Genomic DNA, 17756 nt, shown 5'->3' on the forward strand with positions numbered 1-17756 from the left:
ACCCACACAACCCTGGATTCAACGTTCATGTAAGTATAATTCCTGCAATTTTTCTTATTCTTGTAATCCTTTATTTTTCTAAGACAAGTTGTAAAATTGTAATATCTTCATCCCTATCTCAGAAAGACCCTACATTTCAAAATCACAAACCTTTCCCACATTCCAACATTAAGGCTAATAGGAAACTACAGGAGAATTCGAGTTTATTGGGAAAAAAAGGAGATGAGAGAAAGCACTGTTTGTCCCAGGCAAACAACACAGTCCTCATTCTACATCAAAGGCCAGATAAATATCAGATATAATTAATATTTCACTCCTTCTGAAAGATTTTTCCCAGTGTCCTACAAGCAATATTTCTTGCATCAACTTCAAAGTAAAACTACAGGATCTTTTTAGAACTCTGTGCCAAAAGAATTATGTAGAACAGAGCTGCTGCCATAAGGGGACAAAGAAATTCCAAAGTCCTATGTTAAGCAAACAAGAAGGGGCCAGGGAATTTTGGATAAATGAGACCAATCTGTGAATGCCCCAACTGTGAGTTTGAGAGGTGGATGGAAGAGATAAAGTGCTCATACCAACCTAGCGGGCAGGAATTACTGATAGGTGATCTTGACCAGCCCCAGAGGTCCCAGAACTCAGTGGCCCTGCTCTGACTCCTCGAGGTGAGTGATGCAAGTGTCCAGCAATTCCCTGGCCCTTAGAATCCCCTAAGAGAAGTGCTGATTCCAATGTAGTGATTGTACTCTGAGTTAAAAGGACCATAAGCCTCCAGAATGTGAACCAGAAACACCCCATCCAACCCTGAATCAAGAGGTTGGGACGGAGAGTGGTACCATATTTCCATCCAACTGTGCCTCCCCCAACCACCCCCCCCCCCGGTGTAAGCTTCTGCCATGAAAGCTGGCTGTGGGAGGGCGGGCCAATAAAGTGACTGTGGGAGATCCTCGAGCAGGGTCTGGGGAGGCTGATTAAGCCAGAGAATTGGAATGTAGGCTCCAAACAGGGCTGGAGATAAGGCATGTGGAAGCACCACGACAGCCAATAAGGCAGGATCTACAGAGAAGCGCAGAAGATGACGTTAGGATGAAGAGAGATGATCAAAACAAAGAAGGCCAAGGGTCAGAAGGGTAGGGTGAGGTAATAGTGAACATAACGTACAGAAGCTTCAGAAGAAGGCAGGTTCTGGTGGGCAGGATTAGGCATGAGAAGTGCCCCTTCGTGTCTTGCTCAGCAGAACTTCCATCACCCTAAGAACCAAGGTGGAGGATCCAGAGGCTGGGCCTCTAGCTGCCAAACCCCTCTGGCGCCACAGCTAGGATCCGGGCCTCTTGGCTCAGTCTGGGTAGCTCCACTCTGCCCCCAGCCCCACTCTTGGGCCCCAGCTGTGCAAAACTGCCCACCAGACTCCCTCTCCTTTCCCCTTACTCTGCTTCGGGCGTTGCCTCCTCTTGGGGCACGTGTGGTCTCCAATGAGGCTGAGCAACCTGTTATTTCCAACTTTCCACTCGTCCTTCCCACTTTCTCTATTCTGACAGTCGGACCTCCCCGCCCTGAACCTGACCACTGACCTGGGGGGCTCTCTCCAAAGGCCAACCTTCGGAACCTCTTCCCACTTGGGGAGGGCTTGCTGGTAGGTGCTCTGGGGTTCCCCTGCCTATTCATGTTCCATTCCAAGAGAACAGCGAGCAGCCCCCAATAAAGCAGACATGTCAAAGAGAAAGACTAGGATGAGGATGGGGGCCACATGATGGGTGATGGCTGAGTGAGCTGCTTCAGGCAGACAAACTCCAGGCCCAAATAAAGGGAGGGACAGGAAATGATGAAGGCAAGCAGGAAACAAAAGAATCTCTATGTGGAGCAAGTAGGCTGAGGCAGGCTCTGACCCACTTTTCCTTAGCTTCCTTGCCCTCTTTGCCCAGGGGGCCCTGCTTTCTGAATGAGACCAGCGGGGAGGCAACTTGAAAAGGCCGGCTTGGGTGACTGTGCCATGGAAGGGGGCATTTCCTTACAGCAGCTTCTGATAAGGACACACTTACCAGCTGTTGTCCCCTTACTGCTTCTTTACAGGAAAACTCCAGTGGGATGCCTGGGTGGCTCAGCCGTTGAGCATCTGCCTTTGGCTCAGTTCGTGACCCCGGGGTCATGGGATGGAGTCCCACATCGGGCTCCCTACATGGAGCCTGCTTTTCCCTCTGCCTCTCTCTCTCTCAATCTCTCTCTCTCTCTCTCTGTGTCTCTCATGAATAAATAAATTAAAAAAAAAATTTTTTTTTTTTAAAGGAAAGCTCTAGCAGCCCTACTAGTCCTAAGCTTTCAGTAGCTTATCTTTTCTTGCCTTTGGGAAAGAGAAAGAACGAGAAGCTGAGCTTCTGGATCCGCAGGTCCCTGTCCTAGAACTATCTTTTCCAATCTACCTTGGGTGGCCAACTTGTGTCCTGAACACCCTTTTCCTGGCCTTCAAATCTCAGTCTGAAACAAAAGCTACTGTACGGTGTATTTGAAAGTTGGTAAGAGAGTAAATCTTAAAAGTTCTCATCACAAGGAGAAGAAAGTCATAACTATGTGTGCTGATGGAGGTTAGACTGAGTGTGGTGGTCACTCCACAGCATATACATGTATCAAATCAATATGTTGTCCACCCAAAACTAGTAAAATGTGATGCCAATTACACCTCAATTAAAAAATTAAAGAAAAATAATGTTTCAAAAAACAGATAAATAAGCTTTGAGTGTTTAAATGGTATGACTCTAGGGTATCTTTAAAATTTATCAAGCACAGGTTTTACATAATTACTATTTGACCAGCTCCCTGACTGAGAGTATTTTCATTTTCAGATGGTATTGCCATCCTTTTCTCTCAACAGTCACATGGATAAAATTAACATTCTAGGATAAAAATTACATTTACATATTTTTATAGAGTTCCTTTCTCAGTCCAAGTGTGACATCACATTTTGGTCTGGAGAGAAGCTTGTTGAGTCATACCTTTAAGCTTGCAAGAACTTCACAAAGGGTAAGGAAGAGCTCCTGCCCTAAATTATAGAGTTTAGATTATTGGAGTTGCGTTTTTTCCTGAGAGAAAAATCAAACATTTAAGGGTAAGAGCACTTGAACATTCCATAAAACACTTGTACATTTATTACCACGTGCTCTCCGTTCCTTCATCCGGACCTCCTACATTTGTTGGTTGGTGGTTCCTATTGGGGCCAGAGAGCATATAAGCAAACCCTACAATTTGTGCTATTTTCATACCCTCAGTAACTGAACTTTGATGATCGAATTCCTGTCAAGTGCCATTCGCGAGACTGCAGGGAGACCCTGAGGATGTGTGCAGAGCTCTCTCAAGACCCTGGAGCCCTCCCACAGGCAAAGCCTGCTGGGAATGACAAGTTGCCCCCTCGGCTCCCGCTCCCCAGGGAAGGGGAGCAGCTCTGGGACAGTGTGGAACAGGACAGAACAAGGGCTTGCGGGTTCAATACCAAACCAGATTCTCTGCTCAATCATGTAATAGCTGCAACCTTGGGCCCATCAATGAGCTACTCTAAGCTCCAGGGTTGGCATCTGTAAAATAAAAGTAAAAATGTATACATTATAGAGATTTTGCATAAATTAAATCAGCGTGGTTTAATTCAGCGAGGTCCCTGCAGTCAGACTGTTAGAGTGCCAATTCTGGCTAGACCACTCACTTGGATGTGACTCTGGGCAAGCCCTCTCAGGTCATTTAGCCTCAATTCCTCAATATATGCAATATTGATAGAAATGGTTCCCACCAGGGGCACCTGGATGGCTCAGTGGTTGAGCATCTGCCTTTGGCTCAGGTCATGGGTTCCAGGATCGAGTCCCACAGGGAACCTGCTTCTCCCTCTGCTTATGTCTCTGCCTCTCTCTGTGTCTCTCATGAATAAATAAATAAAATCTTTTTAAAAAAATGATTCCTACCTTATTGGTCAGTTGTGATGAGCAAATGAGATTATCCACAGGAAGAACGTATCACAGTGGCTGGCATATCGTAAGTGTTCAGATGAAGAGTAGCTCTTATTCTGGAAAGCACCACACACAACAACCTATTTCCCATTCTCTTAACTAGGTTGCAGATTTATACAAGGCAGGGGTGCCAGAAATGCCCACAGGCAGACCCTTTTCTTTACAAAGCATTTCTTTCTCTTTTTTTCTTTTTTCTCCTTTCAAGAATGTTCTGGTACACATTAGCAAAAGGCCTTGGGGAGAAGGGATCCTAGAAAGGCTTTAAGTGTCTGTATTTCCTTCACAATGAAATCCATGTGCTTTTCAAAGAACCAGTATCCTGGAAAGGGGCCAGTTACAGTAAATGCCTAATACTGTAAAAAAGCACAAAAGAAGAGACTACGTGAGTCCAGATTAAAGATAGATCATTATTAGCATTAATATCTTTGTTAACATTTTTATATGCTATTTTAAATGTGTGAATTGTGGTTGATTTAGAGATGAATTTTATTCAAGAGGTAGTTGTGTAGGTGTTTCCAACTGTAGAGCAATGCTCTTTCGGGCAGTAATTAAATGTGTAGCTCTGGGGAAAGGTTGAGACTGAAGTTTTGTTTGTTTGTTAAAATATTTTATTTATTTATTTATGAGAGACACACAGAAAGAGGCAGGCTCCGCATGGTTAGCCTCATGTGGGGCCAGATCCCTGGACCCCAAGATCACGACCTGAGCCTTAAAGGCAAACACTCTCAACCACTGAGCTGCCCAGGTGCCCAAGAAACTGGAATTTAAATAAAAACTTAGAGAAAAAAGTGATGGTTACCAGGGGCTAGGTGGAGTGGGGAGTTACTGTTTAATGTTTAATTCTGTAAGGGATGATAAAAAAAATTCTGGAAATGCATAGTGATAATGTTTACACATTCTTGTAAGCGTACTTTATGCCAAGGAGTTGTACACTTAAAAATGGTTAAATTGGCAAATCTCATGTATGCTTTACCACAATTTTACAAAGCGCTGTCTCCACCTTAGGGTTTAATCAGTTTTTATAGACACAGTATTTTCCAGTCAGGGAGCACTCAGTGGCCCCAGTTGGAATGGCCTGCCTTTTGGGGAGGGAACCTGCAGCAAACCTGCTGCTTCCCACAGGTAGCAGGGACCCCACAGGGACCCCACAGGGGTGACTGGAATGCTGTGTGTCCTGATTAGCATACGAATTTACTGCTTATATTCAGATGCTTTGAAATGTGAAGGTTTGCTATTTTTAAATATTCCAAGCTCCCTCCTTTCAATGTCACCGCTTAAAGGCAGGGTTTTCATGGGTGGCTTAGCTGTCAAGTGAAGGGTAGGTGTAAAGAGGCACATCTTCCCGCTTCCTTCCGGTGAGTGAGTCATTTCCGCTAATGTGAGATTTTAACTGGAACCATCCAATCCTGATATTTGGGGGCTCATTTATATGGTAAAAGCAAGCTAATCCTCCTGGCAAAGCATTAAAATGTTTTTGAAGCTCTGATGCTTGAATAATATTAGTAAAATTGTCTCACGAAACTGGAATGAATTCTTTTCCACTTTTCAGAGGAGGGTGGCTTAGAATGAAGAGTAGGCCAGGGTGTCTGTACACACCGTAGGGTGCTTGCCAGAAGGCTGGCACCTGTGGAGCTGCGGTGTTTCTCTCTCTCTCACCCTGTCCCTCCTGGAGTTCCTCCTCTCTGTTTCTGAGCCTTCCCCCTGGCTTCTTTTCTCTCTCTCTCTCACGGGCCATGCATGGTAAAAGGCAGTGAGCCAAATATTATTATTGCCATTTTACAGATTTTACAAATGAGATCCAGGAAGGACACGTGACACACAGCTAGGTATGGGAAGAGCCCGTCATAAAACCCATGTCTTGTGACTGGCTGGTCCCAGAGCTGCAGCCAGGGTTCTGGGGCCTGCAGTCCATGAAGGGAGCTGGGACACAGCACCACCAGGCAGATGGTTCCAGTGACTTTGCCAACCGGCAGGTGTGGTGCTGAGCACAGTTCATTATTAAGCTTCCCTGAAGCTGCTCCTAGGAGCTCCCATTCTGGCTGCTGAGCAGCCCTCATCCATCCCTCCAGACTGGAAGAGGCTGTAGGAGGTGCTCAGTCAGAGGAGGCCAACAGACACATATACCCTCTGGATTCTGGAGACGACGATGCTGAGATCCTTTCAAAGTCAAAACTGCCAACCAAATTTAGCCATTTTTTAGTCCACATAGCTAGGGAAATATCATGATAAAATTATTTTCAAAAGATTAATTCAGTTGTCATATTGAATTGTTATCTAGTTCATTCTAGCTACACAAATACTGGATTTGGGCAACTTAAAAACCTTTTTCCAGGGGGCCTGGGTGGCTCAGTCAATTAAGGTCTACCTTTGGCTCAGGTCATGATCTCAGGGTCCTGGGATCGAGCCCGGAGTAGAGCTCCCTGCTCAGTGGGAGTCTGCTTTTCCCAAGCATTCACTCTCTTAAATAAATAAATAAAACCTTAAAAAAAAATCTTTCCATTTCCCTTCCCCTAAAGAATTAATTTAGTTAAGTAAAAATGCAAAAGATTAGCAACATCCTGTTAATATTATGATTAATCGATACCTGTCATGCAAGACGGTCATGACTTAAGAATCTTCATCAGATTCCTGAATCAAGTCTGTATCTCCTTTTGAAGTTATATTCTAAAAAAAGAAATCCTGGTCTGAGAAGCCTGAAAAGAAATTTTCAGTGTACGCCAAAAGCCTTCTAGCTTTTATTCTTCTTTGCTATTTGCTATTAGCAAGAGAGGAAACGCGTTGTTAGAAAAAATCCCACCCAGAAAAATCCCCCCCAGGTCACAATTGACTTTCTCTTTCTTAAGATGCCCAGCTGCCACAAGCAAAAGCCAGTTCAAAGATAGATCTTCGGGGCACCCCCTGGTGGCTGAGAAGAGTCACGATCTCAGGGTCCTGACCCAGAAGGTCCCTGATCTTTGAGGCTTTCTAGATGGCCATCACCAAATTTTCCATTCAACACTGAGAATACATTCAGATCAGGAAAACAGGAGGGAGTGGAAAGAATCTGGAATCACGAGGCTTGGGTCAGAGCTCCGTCATTTCCTAGCTCTGAAAACCTGGGTCTGGCTGGTCACTTTCCTCAGAGCTGAGCTGGATCTGGAATTTTCTCATTGGAGATAAGAGGGAATGTCAAAACCAGAGGAGCATATGACTCCATAAAGGGCAACTTTATGGAGATAGAAAGTAGATTAGTGATAGCCCCGGCCTGGGGATGGGAATGGGGATTAACTATAGGTGGGCATGAAAGATCCTACTGGGATGAAATGTTCTAAACTGGATTGTGCAGAACTTGCACAACCTGGGAAATTTACTAGTAATCCTTGCAATGTGCACTCAACATGGGTGAATTTTGTGGTGGGTAAGTCATACTTCAATAGAGTTGTTTTTTAAAAAGCAACAGGAAGGAAGAGCAGACTCGATAACCTGTGTAAAACCAGGTACAGAGCTGGGAAGCCTGTACCTTGTAACTAAGTGAGAGGAAAAAGGAATGTGGGGAAGGTAGAGATGGACAGAAAAATGCCCAGGACAGGTGCTGCACTTTTGTTCACTTTACATTGTCCACAGCTCGTGCCCAGGAAGGTCACCTGAGGTTAGCCATACCAGGGGCAGAAAGCACATTGCCTCCTATAGGCTAGAGGCAGGGCTTCTGTGGTTCTGAGGGTTCAAGGGAATTTCTGATGGAGGGAAGACTATTAAAGCAGCCAATCTGATGCAGCTGATTCAAAATAACTACTTTAAAAAAAAAAAACAAAACAGAAACTGTTTTTTTCATATTATTTTTTCAGTACAAGGTAATTCAGCGTGGTTGGGGAATTAGATGACACTAAGGAGTGGGTTGGGGACAGCATATCTTTTTTGTTTGTTTGTTTTTTACATTATTTACTAACAAAACTTGAAAGTGTGAGCATTTATAAAAGTACAATAAGAAAATTCAGGAGAATATCTCTGTAGGCTTGGGTAGAGAGAAACTTGGTAGGAATAACACCCAAACTAAGCTGGAAGAAAGAAAGAAAAAGAAAAGAAAGAAAGAAAGAAAGAAAGAACGAACGAACGAACGAAAGAAAGGAAAGAAAGGAGGAAAGAAGGAAAGGAGGAAAGAAGGAAAGAAGGAGGAAGGAAGACACAGATGATACAGTAGGAAAGAACGTTGTGTCATACATATCAGATGAGTTTACTATCTTTAATAGAACAGACCCAAGCCAGAGAAAAGTGGGCAAAGGATGGAAATAGATAATTCACAAGAGGAAGAATAAATGAAGAACTATGATCTGGTAACATTACAAGTGACATTTAGCCTGGCTACTTATTATTAAGTATTAGTAAGAAAACAATGAGTGGGGGCACCTGGGTAGCTCAGTTGGCTAAGCATTGAATTCTTGATCTCAGCTTGACCTCAGGGTCATGGGTGTTGGGCTTCATGCTGGAGGTGGAGCCTGCAAAAAAAAAGAAAACAATGAGCTATTCTTCACCTATTAGATTAGCAAAAATTAAGAAGATTGATGTTAATTATCGTCAGGTAAATTGGTACAGGCTTGCTGGGGGGTACTTTGACATTGTACTTCGAAACGTAATTATGCGTACCTTTTGGCTCAGCAATTCCAATTCGGAGAATTAATTTATGGTAACAATTAGGCATGTATGAAAAGATGCATATGTTAGGATGTTCATGGATTGAGTTATTTGTAAAGACAAAAAAAGTCGGAAAGGTTCTCAAATGCCCATCAACAGGGATTTGATGATTATGCATCCATTCAACAGACTCCACGATAATTAAAAATGAATGTGATTGGGCAGCCCCGGTGGCGCAGCAGTTTAGCGCCGCCTGCAGCCCTGGGTGTGATCCTGAGGACCGGGAATCGAGTCCCGCATCGGGCTTCCGGCATGGAGCCTGCTTCTCCCCCTCTGCCTGTGTCTCTGCCTCTCTCTCTGAATAAATAAATAAATCTTAAAAAAAAAATGAATATGATCTATATTTGGGCTCACGAGGAAATGATCACATTTTATTTAGAATTATACTCTGTGTGCGTGTGCGCATGTGCATGTGTATAATGGACATGAAGAGGCCCTGCCCAGATGCCCCTTTCAAAAAAAGACTTATTGCCCGAACTGTCTGCACCTTCAGGAACTGTCTCATTGCAGACCCACTTCTCCAATGTCTCACCCTCCTGAGCAGGGCTGGTGGGCACATCCTGACACAGGCAGGAACACAAGGCAGTCATTTTAACTCAACAGAGAACAACTCTGATGGGCTATTTTCACTCCAGCGCCCCCAATGGGATCATCAGGCCTGTTAACAGCTGTCTCCCTCACTACCCAACGCTGCTCTCATCCTTTCCACAGGTGGTGTTGACCCCAAGGACAATCCTTAAGAAATGTCTCACAATATATTCCATCTCAGAATCTGTTGCCCATGACTGGATGATGGGCACTGAGGTGGGCACTTGACCGGATGAGCACTGGGTGTTATTCTATATGTTGGCAAATTGAACACCAATAAAAAATAAATTTATAAAAAAAAAAAAAGAATCTGTTGCCCAGAAAACCTAACCAGGGGTTTTTATATGTACTCAGTGGACAAATTCTGGCAAAAAAAAAATATGTATATGTATTATATATTTTATATATATATAGGTATATATTTTATATATCTCATAGGTGAAGAATAGCTCATTGTTTTCTTTTTTTTGCAGGCTCCACCTCCAGCATGAAGCCCAACACCCATGACCCTGAGGTCAGGCTGAGATCAAGAATTCAATGCTTAGCCAACTGAGCTACCCAGGTGCCCCCACTCATTGTTTTCTTACTAATACTTAATAATAAGTAGACAGGCTAAATGTCACTTGTAATGTTAACAGATTATAGTTCTTCATTTATTTTTCCTCTCATAAATATTCCTCTTATATATTTTATATATGAGGATATATATATATATCCAGTAAGTATTTAAATATTTATAGGAGGATTTAATTTATAAGAGTATTTTAAGTATATATAAGAGAATATATATATCCAGTAAGTATTTAAGTATTTTATGTTGGATGGGCTTTATGTTATACTTTTGGGCATTGTCTGATTATTTTTAAATGGGAATTTATTAGTTTGTCACCAGATGAAAATAAAAAAGTGGTTTTCATTTTGGAAAATAAAAGGAAAAGTTAATCGTTTGGTTTCATTCTGGTCAAAATGACTGAAGCAGAGTGTCCATGTCAAAACGGTGGCACCAAGCCACACAGCGTGTGCTCTTTTGAACAGGAAGGTGAGCTATTCTGAACGCCCTTCTGGCCCTTACACGCCCTTCCTACTGCCTTTGCTCTTGGACCAGGTAAAAGTGTTGCCACTTCTTCCACCCGGTTGTCAGCGTGTTGTTGAGGTTGCTGTAGAAGTGTAACATAAAGAGCAGTCTGAGGGGACTGTGAGGCTCCCACAGAAGGTTGTGTGCACCCCATGGATGGGAGTGGATGGACACAGAATGTTACATTTTGATAAATTCTCAAACCTGGAGTATTTACAGGTAGTACCTCCTTTTCCACCATGGGCAGTGGTGATACCCAGTGGTATCTGTTACCCGGATTCCTTAGCTTAGAGCCTTGAACTGTTGGATGGATACCTCATGCTCCCTGTACCAGAAGTACCTGTCTTCTGGTTTCCCTCTCTCTTGTGGCTTTTCCAGATTTGGGCTACATTTTGGTCATGATCGGGGGCGGGGGGGGGGGGTAAGACATCGTAGGGTTAGAAGCCACCACTCCTCAGCATGAAGTGTTGCTTGGCCAACACAGTCTTAGGAAATAGTGAGCTGGTTACCGGTGGTAGCAGAGACCACAAGTGGTTGCCCCCAGGCCCATCCTTCCCTTCTTCATTTAATAAACACAAAATCCCAGCTTTTGCCAGCACTCTTTTCACCTCCCTTGCAGCTCCATGTGATGAAATGAGTCAATTCTTGCTGAGAACATGTAAGCAGAATCAAAGTACTAGGCCGACTCCTTAAAGGAAACGCTTTGTCTTTTTTCCCTTTCCTGCCAGTCAGAATATGCAGTCACCTGCCACAGAGGTGGTGGTGAGTTATTTGTGAATATGCAGACCAGGGCGACCCCCGAGGGGACGAAGGGACCACTAAGAGAAGCAGCCTTGGTCCCTCCAGAGCATCCCTCGACTACTCACGCTGGAACCGTCGTGTAAGAGGGAACTGAATGAACCTTTTGTGTGTAAGCCACTGAATTTTGGGGAAGGGAGATGTGCAAAAACCAGTCATTGTTTTTATAGATGACTCTGATTCTAGTGTTTACTGCCCTAATGTATTTATCTACTTCTCTGTTCCCTTCTCTAGAATATTTCTTTCTTTCCGAGCTGCTAGTGTAGAGGAGGCATTCCATAAGTGTTTGTCAAAGGTATAAATAATTGAATGCTGGGGAAACTCTGTAGAAAAGAGAAGCTGGAGAACTAAATACAAAGCCTGAATTCACAATTTCTGTAACAAAGGTCTCCCCAGGTCTCTCAAGCCCATCTGCTAGGGCCCATCAATAATGCACGGACACGGAAATGATGAATGTCTCAGTACTCGTAGCCTCCACTTCCCTTATCCCTGGAGGAAAATGCTGGTGTTTTCCTGCCCGGCATTCTGTACCACTACACCCCCATCCTGAGCGAACCTTGCACACACATTTCAGAACAGATTATTTGTGGAAAGAGCACACTGAAAGGAAGGTTTGTGTCAGAAAAGGCTTCAAAAAGGAAGCAGAGAGCAGGAGGCCCGAGCAGGCTACAGGGTAGGAATGTGTGGGAGCTTGGAAGGAAGGGAAAGGAGATTTGTAATGAGACGAGGGTATAAACTGTATTTGTTTTTGAATGTCCCTTGAGAGATACAAGTAAAGATCAGAATTAATTTGCTCTTGATTGCTGGTCGGTGCTCTCTGATAGTGTCTCCATAGAAAAAGACCGGGCTGTGGACACTGGGATTTTGTTTCCTGACAATAGTCCTAGCTCAAGTTTCATGGCTTTTAAACCACCTCTTCGTGAAGGGCTTCTGCACCTTCCTCAATTCACATATTCTTTCTAAGAGTTCTAGATGTTGTCTCTCTTGTAGCCATGAATTCTAACCCTCACTGTGATGCTGGCTACTCATAAAGTCCCAGGAAGGCCACCTGAGTCGTGGCCATGGTGTCCCAGGGGCAGCCGATGTCCCTGCTCACCGCAGGGTCTTCCTGTGCCCTCAACACCTTCTGTCCTGGTCCCCTGGTCCCTCAGATTGATCACGGAACTGGCTTCTGAGACGCAGGTCCTCAACATCTGACTTTTTTCCCCAGGTACATATGCAAAAATTAAAAATAAAAGTTCTTTCTATTTCAGCTGAAAAACCATCATGGTGTTACACAATTTGTACTGTTATGGTCCCATCTCCCACCTCCAAACGCAAGTCATATTCAAGCTGGCTCAAACAGGGACCCGCCATCAGTCTAGGTAAGCTAACTTGCAGCACAATGAGCTGAGCCTTGAGGTCCTCGTGAGCTCTTCAGTCGCAGAAGAAAACACCTGGCAGGTTAACACACCTGAGCTGTGGTGTGGCTCCGGTGAACATACCACAGCTGCCAACAGTTGGCTGGGCCTACAGGGGTCCACATGCATCTTTAAGAGGGTTGACAAACCCACTTTTGTAATTCCTCAGTCTGATGAACCCACAGTGTGAAGACATAGCTGAAAGTGGTTTCTAAGCTTTATCGAGTGTTCCTAGTTTGTGCAAATGAGCTGGAAACCTAAAGCCAGGTTATTGAGTTTTGAATATTTACGTAACTGAGTTGGTTATAAACAAGACTACTGACTTACAAAAATGTATTTTGTTCTTGACATTTGACAAATAACAATTCTGCTTCGGTTACTTAAGGTACAGCTTCTTGCAGTCTGTAAGGAAACAGTCCACGTGTGTGTGTGTGCAAAGCAGTGACATTTGGGTAACATGGGCCCTTAGGGCAGCAGCCATATGGCTCGTTTCTGTGGTAAGTAAGATCTCTGAAAGACTGTGTGTGAAGAAGCACAGGCGTTATTGGAATTTCTGTTTTACCAAAGGAGAATTAAGGAATGTTACCGAGTGGGTTTTCTGTGTATCCATCTTTATTAGCAGAATTCCGCAGTGTATAAGGCCATAAAAGTAATCATTTAGTCAGTATTCTGTGTGAGGCATTGTGCTGAGTCCTGATACTAAAACATTTAAGTAAATCTATTTGCTCAATAAAAAAACCACAATATGTCCTACAGAAAGAACAGAATATTTGAAATAACTGTCCTAATGTGTGGTTAGCTTACATAGAGGATGTAAAGCCTGTAGGTCTTTGCAGCTCCCAGCATTGCAAAATCTATGCAAAAAAAAAAAAAAAAAGTGAAATAACACTCACACACACACACACACACACACACAGAGCAGTGTGTGATGGGAACGGAGAAGGAAGCTAGGTTTCCCTCCCTTACTAACTGATATATTCTCTAACCTTTTTGATATTTGAAAGCTAATTTAAGCTCTGAAAACAAGATAAGACTCATCTATTAAGTGATCTTTGGGATGGCCAGGGTGACTGTGGATCCCAAATATAATCATTGAAATGTCAGCATTTCTGTTCTTCTTTTCGGTAGTGATACAGAGAGCCCCATTGTCTATTCTCTCCAGCAGCTCTTGCTGGCAGATTCCATGTGAAATCACAGAGGCCAATTCTCCTTCCTTGGGAAAGGGAATGCTGGGGGAGGAGGGCTCCCCTTTAAAGTTCCTTCAAAGTAAAGGGAATTTTTTTAATAGGAGAGTGAAATTTATTTATCATATACACAAGCCACGTCTGCTACTGAGAAAATGCTATTTACGTAAAACATTCAAGATTAAGAAGACATTGTATTTTAATATAATAATAGGATCCCAGGATTCTAACAAGAAAGTTTGATTCCCAGTTTGCATTATAGTTATTTGCTCTGCTTCAAGAAACTATAGTGGAGTAGTCTTTGGCAGTGTATTTCTCAAGATTCAAATATTAATGGATTTCCTATGCATCTGTAGGTCAGATGGAGGGTTTGACCCTTGGTCCGGCTCACACAGCTCCAGCCCCCCGGGAGGAGAATGGGCTCAGCCTCAGGTCATTGGGACAGGTTGAGGACACCTGAAGCTGAGGTTGGACCCTGGCTGGGATCACACTGCTGGGCTCCTGGCAGGCAGAGGCAGGGCCGCCAACATCCCGGCTTCATTGGGCCAGCCAAGACCCTGCCTCTGTGCTGAAAATCTGCACTGGAGGGTCTCCTCTCGGATAACAGCTAGAGAGGATTGAGAAAACTGAGTTCTGGGCAAAGGGAATGAACGTGCAAGGAATGAAAGGAAGTGTTGTCTCCCATTTGGGTGCGTGCGCCCACGCACAGGTGTGGATGTGTGTGCCTGTGTGCTGAGTGTGCTCTGGAAGGGGGTGGGAGTTAGAAGAGTACATTGCCAACTCTTCTTAGAGCTTGATAAAAATCCAATTAGATTTTGACCTCACAGGATGCAACAAAAAAATGAAAAGTTTCATATATGTATTCTATGGTGTATCTCCCCACAGAATAAAAAAAGAGAACTTCTTAGAAAGACGAAGAGATTGTGGGCACATCTGAGAAATATTTAGGAGCATCAGCAGGACTCTGTGACTGATTGGATGTGGAAAGCGAGGGAGAAGAGTTATAACCAGATTTTTGGCTTTGGCAACTGTGGGGCATGTGTCCTATTAGAAGTGGAGATAGGAGGGCATCGCCCAAGTCACCTATCCACTTCCTGTCACCCACACTTTGGCTGCTCTGTCACCAAACTCTCAAATAAGACAGTTCCTAAATTCCTTACTATGACAATTACTTCATTTTGCCACAGATAATAATTTTTTTCTTGAACTAAAACTTGAGATCCCTATGTGGCCTGACACGGGGGCAGAGCGGTCTTCCAAATGAGTCCTCGAGGTGGTTCTGCTTTTAGGACTCCAAAGGTGTGCTCCATGGTGGGATCTGAAATGCTAGGAGCTCTTTGGTGGTGTGGACTCTAGGTTCTCAAGGCCTTAGGAGAACCATAACTGACCTCACAAAGGCACACTAGTAAGAAGACTAATCTGGGTAAATTTCAGGATTCCATAATCCTCACAAGAGGCCAATCCTCTTCCCAAAACCATTTTTAATCTCATAAGGCCCAAAGAAAGTTAGAAAGGAACAAAGCTGCTTCTTTCTTTCTTTCTTCCCCCTAGGTATAAAGCAAATCAAAACAAAACAGAAACCCTAGTGCATTTTCTTTCAATGGGCTACAGTTCCATTTGACATTGGATTGGAAATTGCATGATGATAAAATATCACTGTGGGCCCTTCCGTGGTGATGTGAGCAGGAGGTGCCCTGTTTGTTCCATTCCACACAGTTGCGGTGCTGTGATGATGTGCGGGTGGTGGCTTCTAAGCCTGTATACGATGGAGCATTAACTGTCTCTCTCTATAGTCTGAGGCAACTACAGGAGCTTTGTTATTTAAGATTCCATGTGAGATTATCAATTTTATTGATTGATTAAATAAATAAGTGTTTTAAGACATCTCACCTAATTGCAGCATTTTCTTTTGAGGTTTGCCTCTGGTTGTATCTTAGTCATTGAAGATAGGGGACAATGCCTGTGGTGTTTTTAAATGTTTTGCGATAACTGTTGTTCCAGATTGTCTTTTCAAGGATATTTGTATACAGAAGAATCTTGAAAGACAGAAGTAGAGTCTCTCTCTGGGGCAAAGGGCAGATTTGTTTCCTGGTGAGGATAATATAGTTTCCCTCTGGGACAATGGTTAGGTGGGTTTGTTAATGTTTGTTAATTATGGGGCCGGATCCAAGGCCCCAGAGAGGATCCAGCAGGATCAGCCAAGAGGATCCCTGGCCTCTTGCAGGATAGAAATCCAATGCAAGCCAGCAGGAAGTGGGAGCAGAGTTTATTGAAAAAACAGAGAGTACAGATACAAGTGAAGCACCTGGAAGACTCAGAAAGGAAAGCAGAGTGCATCTTGTCTTTGTTTATGATCTGGGGATTTTTATTGAGGATTGTGGTCCTCTCAGACATCCAAGAACCAGTTAGACCAAAGTTGAGGATCCAGGTGTTATTCCTTGGATCCAAGGGGTCTTTGAGGTATCTGGTGGTCTGTATATAATAGCTTCATCTGGTCATTCTCACTGGGTCCTTCTTCAGATGTTATTTATTCTAAAGAGACCATTAACTCCTTGTCCTTTACGAGGAGGACATACGTAATTTGCCCTCTGAGGCGTGTGTAAAGTGAAGTGCTTCTTCCTAGCAAGAATAGAAACAGGAAAAGGAGTAAAAAGCAGACTTTTATGGAGTCCTTCAGTATCCCTGTCTCACTAACACCCCACTATGAGATTGGGTGTTTCCCAAACTTATGGTCCCTTAGTTATGACATACACCCACTGTGTGCACAGTAGCCACCTGTGTCCACCTCTGCATCATCCCCATGGGACTTGAGCTCATTCTGCCTTCTGTGCTGTGATAAAGTCCTTTGTCTCTGGCCAGGAGTCTCATGTCTTCGGCCAGCTCCAGTGAGGCTGTGATTGGCTGCTTTGTTAGCTTGAGAGCAGGGTAAAAATGGCAGACCCTTCACAATTCTTGACATTATTTTGTCTTATTATCATCTCTTGGGTCATCATTTGACTTGAAGTTAAGGGAAATGTGGGTGAACCTGGTAAGAACAATAAAAGGCAAGTTAAATGAGTTTAATGTTGCTCTCGCTGGGGCCTGCTAGTTTCCTGGTTATCTTTACTTTTTCCTTGCTCCCATCGTGCTGAGCACCAGGCCAGTGCATCAGTGGGCACACAGTTATTATTATTATTGTTCATTTCACCATGTACTAAGTGCCTCTCTGTGCCAACTGCTCTTCAATACGTGATCTCTGTTTCTTGCCACAGTTTGGAAAATTTGGAATTATCCCCAAAAAGAGGCTGAGAAGGATAAAGAAACTTGTCCAATCTCAGAGCCTAGTGATAGAGGCAGGGTCCCTACCTGTACTTATCTGGTAACCAAGCTCATTTCCACTCACTACAACCCTTATGCAAATGAGGTTTCAGAGCAGAGCAAGAAACATTTTAGGGGTGACTTCACCAGTCGGCTTTACTTCCTCTCCTCAAATGGCTGCCATTACCCCATTTCCTGATTTGTTTTCCCATTTTATTTGATTCCTGCTATTGCCAGTTCAGAGCAGCTCCTCAGCCCTTACCCATTAACATCTCCTCTGGAGTGTACAGATACTGATAGTATTTTTTCACAGCTGATTAGAAGTCTGCGTGTGAGGAAATGGGCTAAGGAGGACTGAGTCATGCACGATCTAAGACAATAATGACAGGATGTATAAGTTGAACTGCCCCTTGGTGGCAACGAGAAAGTAATCCATGACCTCAGCTTCCAGGAGGTGGGATTTAATAGGCCGCAACCGGAAACCTGAGTTGGGAGCTCACGTCTCCAAGTCTTCTCCACGGGGGCTCATTTGAGAGATGGCTGCCGTCCAGCCCTGTATTTCCAGGAAATGAGACTTCGATTCCTTGCAGTGTTAACTTGAAAGGAAGGGCATTTCGATGATTCTTGAAAGGAGACACGCATTTGCGAGAAAGCTGAATGAAAAGATGGAAAAATCTACAACTCACTTCCATTTTCAGCTGCCTGGCACCCTCTGCCACATATGTACTGGCTGTGAAGTTCCCCGTGGTCTGTGAGTAGGTGG

The 17756-nt window shown here is 43.8% G+C and overlaps 1 protein-coding gene and 1 long non-coding RNA gene across 4 annotated transcripts in view; both read right to left on the bottom strand.

Annotated features, from left to right (window-relative positions):
- Positions 1-2270: 2270 nt before the first annotated feature.
- LOC140636607 (uncharacterized) lies at positions 2271-6710 on the bottom strand. The gene is made up of 3 exons (XR_012033825.1): positions 6568-6710; positions 3939-4336; positions 2271-3560 (listed from the first exon to the last, which is right to left on the bottom strand). It is a non-coding gene; the product is annotated as an uncharacterized lncRNA (long non-coding RNA).
- A 1668-nt stretch (positions 6711-8378) lies between these two features.
- MCM9 (minichromosome maintenance 9 homologous recombination repair factor) overlaps positions 8379-17756 on the bottom strand; it is a 123976-nt gene continuing 114598 nt past the window's right edge. The window contains exons 13-14 of one of the 3 annotated variants that reach the window (XR_012033731.1): positions 16472-16721; positions 15977-16315 (exon numbers count right to left, since the gene is read on the bottom strand). Coding sequence is in view for 2 of the 3 variants with exons in the window: in XM_072831819.1 (XP_072687920.1) it covers positions 16655-16721 (67 nt within the window). In the remaining variant the exon portion in view is untranslated. Of the gene's footprint in view, positions 8456-15976; positions 16316-16361; positions 16722-17756 lie in introns of those variants that run through there. The other 2 variants (XM_072831832.1, XM_072831819.1) reach the window with 2 other exon arrangements.

The sequence above is a fragment of the Canis lupus genome, chromosome 1 (genome assembly GCF_048164855.1).
Source record: "Canis lupus baileyi chromosome 1, mCanLup2.hap1, whole genome shotgun sequence".
Lineage (NCBI taxonomy): Eukaryota > Metazoa > Chordata > Mammalia > Carnivora > Canidae > Canis > Canis lupus.